The following is a 4338-nucleotide window of genomic DNA, read 5'->3' as shown; positions in this document are numbered from 1 at the left end:
CTAAATATTCTTAAAATTAAAAGTTTGTTGTCATTTGGAAGTGTGTAGGCCTTCTTGCATTATTATGCTGTTACATTATGATTATATATTCAGTGGCATAAAATGGTGTTTAAAATGACAATAATATCGCTTATCGCAATTATTTCTGGGGCAATATATCGCACAACAAAAAGTTGTTATCGTGACAGGCCTAGTTTGAGGTCATTTTTTAACCAAAACCTGTATCAATCAACCAATACTACTAACTAATGCTATTGTAGATGATGTTTCATCCTGATGCTCAGCACAGATTCAAGCAGATCTTCATCCCAAATGAGCCAATCAACACTACTGAGCAAAAAACACTTAGAGACTCGATCACTCGCTAAACATCAGGAAGTGAACCGCACAAACACAGAGTTCAACAGCGACCGCAGATATCTGTCGGGAGTCACCGAACCCTCTCCCTGATGACTGATGGGTTTTGTGTGAGAGATGACGTGTCTTTACACGACTGAAGCAGATAGCAAACGTGCAGCAGAGAAACACAGGAACGACATGAACACAAACCACCAGAAAGATGAAGCTGCGGTTATACAGTGCAGAGCATCAGCTTATAAATACAGCTGTGATGCCATCGGAAACGAAAGTGAGTCTCTGAAGGGCTTAAGATACTAGTCAATACTACAGAGAGAGTGCACTTTCACAACTGCTGCTTAAAATTATGATAAATAAAAATACAGTTAAAACTGGCCAACATCACGGCAGTGAGACACTCACACTCACATCTACAGTTCGACTCAGTTTGTGTTCAATTCTGAGCGGTGACGAAACACTACAGAAACCTCAACACACACACACACGTCCTGAACATGACAACAACACTGATCAGACAAACAGAGATGATTGTTCAAAACATGCAAAACTAAAAGATTAGAAACAAAGTACATAAGGAAACAGAACAACATGCATCCACTTCCACATTGAACTTACGTGCTCAAACACGCCAAATAAGGCCATTAGAGACTGATGAGAGCGAACGAAATCCCGTTATACACTGATAAACAACAGGAGACAGAGTTCAGGCGAAAGCAGTCCAGTAAACAAGTGTGAAAAAAAACAGAGAGCTGGAGAACCATGTCGAGAACGAGTGAACGAGACCTAAACTAACCACACAGAAGACATGCGGAAGTGGAAAACACTTTTAGACGTGAGCGCGTTTGTGTGTGAGTCTGTGCTGAGAGCTTCAAAACAACAAAGAGCTTCCTGAAATCTGTCTCCTGTTTCTCCTGTTCACAAACGCTTCGACTGAACGAGCAGTGAACATCCATATCAACACTACGTCAAATACAATCATGAAAATTAAACCTACATTTATCTGTTTTTTTGCATTGTGAATTGTTCCTCCCCAAATTCTCATTATTGTAATGAAAGTGTAATGTCAAAAAAATTATATTTAATATTAAATAAGAAACTATATATACAATTATTACAAATTACTGTATAATTATATTTTGAATAATAAAAAAATTAATGCATGTATTTATTTTATTGCACTCTGAAGTTATTTTTTTCAAAATTCTCATTATTGTAATGAAAAAAGTAATTAAAGGGTTATATTATATTATGTATTTTTTAAATAATTCCTGACTCAATGACCTCGAGTCAGCGCGCAGGAAACACAAACACTACAGTTTGTGCAAGAGCATTGTGTAAAAGCACTGAGTCATGAGTGTTCGCTGAGTTCACAATACTGCAATGTGCTTAGTATGCATGGAACACTTGGATAATTTGCTCAAATGTGCAGTGTGAGGTGATGTATCCCACAATGCAATGCACTTAACTTCACCTTCCATTTCCAGTGTGATGAATGAACTGCAATAGAGAGAAACGTTGCTTTTCCCATTCATTTTAAAAAGTGATTTTTCACATGAACCAAGAAACACAAAAAATAACTCTAGAGAGGAACATTTTGATAAATATACGCACAATATTACATATTCATTATATTTTTATCTTCATTATTTAATGTATATTTGAATAAATGTCATTAAAACAAGGTTTTATTATAGCTACCATTTAAATGTTTGTATTTCAACAACGAAGTGGAGTAAAAACATCATCATATCATTACAAATATGATATAAAAACTGCTTAAGTGCATTTTAAATGTTTGTATACAAACTTAACATGCAAAATGTAAGTTTTTTGCCACAGATGTTCACGGAAAAAGGCTAAATTTATAAGCCATAATAATTTTTAATTAATACAAATAATCAATACAGTTTTAAAAAATACCCAGATCTCCTATTTAATGGACATACTCTATTCACCATTATAAAAACAGGAGCATTGTGATAAATATGTGCACTATATTAAATATTAATTCTATTTTTATCATCATTATTTAATGTATATTTGAATAAATCTGTCACGAAAACAAGTTTTGACAGCCACGGTTTAAATGTTTATATTTCAAGGAGTAAAAATATCATTAAAACATATAAATAAAAAATAAACATTTAATATTCATAATAAACATTTACATTTTATTTTACATTTTATTAGTGTTGATTACTAAATACATTTTAGAAATTAACTGATTATTAAATACTTAAAAAATTTTAATAGTTACTTTTTTTCGGCTAAATGAAAACTTTAATTTTGGAAAAAAATTCAGTACGCATACTGTGTGCACTATGTAGTACGTATAGCGCGCTACACCAGACAGATAAAGTGTGTCCGGTACCTGAAAGTGGGCGGGCTTCCGGATGACGTGCTTCTGGGATTCGTAGTCGTGCTGCAGACACGAGGCGGTGGAACAGGGGGTCTGTACGGGACGTCTCTGGGCTCTTTAGAGACACCCACAGTGTAGCTCTTAGGAGGAAGAGGAGGAACGCCCACTTCTCCCTGAGCGGGAGACGAACACTGTTCGTACAGGTGGAAGCGCTCCGATGAGGAGGAGGATGAGGGAGACACACGGGACGGTTTCCTCTCGCTCGTCTGGAGTTGCTGCACCGGCCCTTTAAGAGGCAGGTGTTCTGGGCGTGGCCTCGGAGTTGGGATGGGCTTGGCTCGTCCGGCAGGTGTGGGCGTTTCCTTTTGTTCAGGGATGCTGATAGGCTCAGGAGCGGTCGCCATGGTTACCGATCCGGGCGTGAAGGCAGACCCACGCCCATCCGCTGCAGCTGGGCGGAGCTTAGATCCTGACACTCCCACAGCGTTCCCAGCCCCGCCTCCTGGAAGACGTAGCAGTACTGGTCGAGCCGGAGGGCGTTCAGCCACTCCTCCACAAGCTGGGAACTCTCCGGCGGGACGGAGGACATGACCGGAACGCCGCCGGATCCTCGGGAATGCTGCAGGACTTCTTCTCCACGGGACGAGGTCAGGGAATCATCGCCGGAACAGAACGTCTACTGAGAGAGAGAGAGAGAGAGAGAGAGAGAGAGCGAGAGATCATCAGACTGATCAGAATTTATAAAGACTAGAAATTCATTCAATGTCCAGACTAAACAAAAGAAAGTAAAGAATGATGAAGAAGTCATGAAGGTTATGATGATAATGTGTGTTCTGGATGATTTTGTAAATGAAAGCGTTATCATCCTAGGGCTGCACGATTTGGAGAAAAAATCTAATTGCGATTTTTCTGATCAAAACTGCGATTTGCGATTTAAAATGCGATTTATTACTATTTCATAAAAGAGCTACAGGTTTATTGTGGTGGTTTTAACAGCACCAAATAAATACCAAGTATTATCACAAACTATGCTACTGTTTATTTAAAACCTCTTAAACATTGTGGCCATTTTTTTTTTTATAAAGTTGTCATGATGCAAACATCTATCATGACAAATTAAGAAAATAACTACAGTATCTTAAAGTTAAATTAACAATTGTTTTTATAAATAACAATTATATATAAAATATTAAACTTTTAAGAACCCAAACACATAAAAGTATCGGTATCGGGCGAGTACTGGAAAAAGTGGTATCGGTGCATCCCTAGTTGAAACAATGACAGCAAAAGTTTTTGCCATTTAGCCCTCTGGGGTCTGAGGGTGTTTTGGGGCCCTGGAGAAGTTTTGGCATGCCCTGACATTTGTTTTTTTCTTTTCAGTATCTTAAAAAAAATTTAATGGCTAAAGTCTGATAACACTGTATTCAGCACAAAATGGGCTACAATAATTTGTGAGCAGCATGAAAGTACATGTTTGTGTTTGTGAGAAAACAATGTTTATGCATGGTTAGTGAAAAACTTTTTTAAGTAAGTCACTGAAATAAGGCCATAAAACACATACAGAACGTTTGTTCACAAGACTTTTGAGAATGTGGTAGACTAGAGTTTTTGCTACAAAATGA

General features: G+C 37.6%; 1 protein-coding gene across 3 annotated transcripts in view; it reads right to left on the bottom strand.

Annotated features, from left to right (window-relative positions):
• LOC107731857 (proline-rich receptor-like protein kinase PERK2) overlaps positions 1-3137 on the bottom strand; it is a 12409-nt gene extending 9272 nt beyond the window's left edge. For 2 of the 3 annotated variants that reach the window (XM_016543051.1, XM_016543052.1), the window contains exon 1: positions 2729-3137. In XM_016543051.1, the coding sequence (XP_016398537.1) occupies positions 2729-3120 (392 nt within the window). In that variant the 5' untranslated portion in view covers positions 3121-3137. Of the gene's footprint in view, positions 1-972; positions 1165-2728 lie in introns of those variants that run through there. The other variant, XR_001638812.1, reaches the window with a different exon arrangement.
• Between the last annotated feature and the right edge of the window lie 1201 nt (positions 3138-4338).

The sequence above is a fragment of the Sinocyclocheilus rhinocerous genome, unplaced genomic scaffold (genome assembly GCF_001515625.1).
Source record: "Sinocyclocheilus rhinocerous isolate Xijiao unplaced genomic scaffold, SAMN03320098_v1.1 scaffold6028, whole genome shotgun sequence".
In the NCBI taxonomy this organism is placed as follows: Eukaryota; Metazoa; Chordata; class Actinopteri; order Cypriniformes; family Cyprinidae; genus Sinocyclocheilus; species Sinocyclocheilus rhinocerous.
The sequence above is the reverse complement of the archived record's forward strand: the minus strand, read 5'-3'. Positions and strand labels throughout refer to the sequence as shown.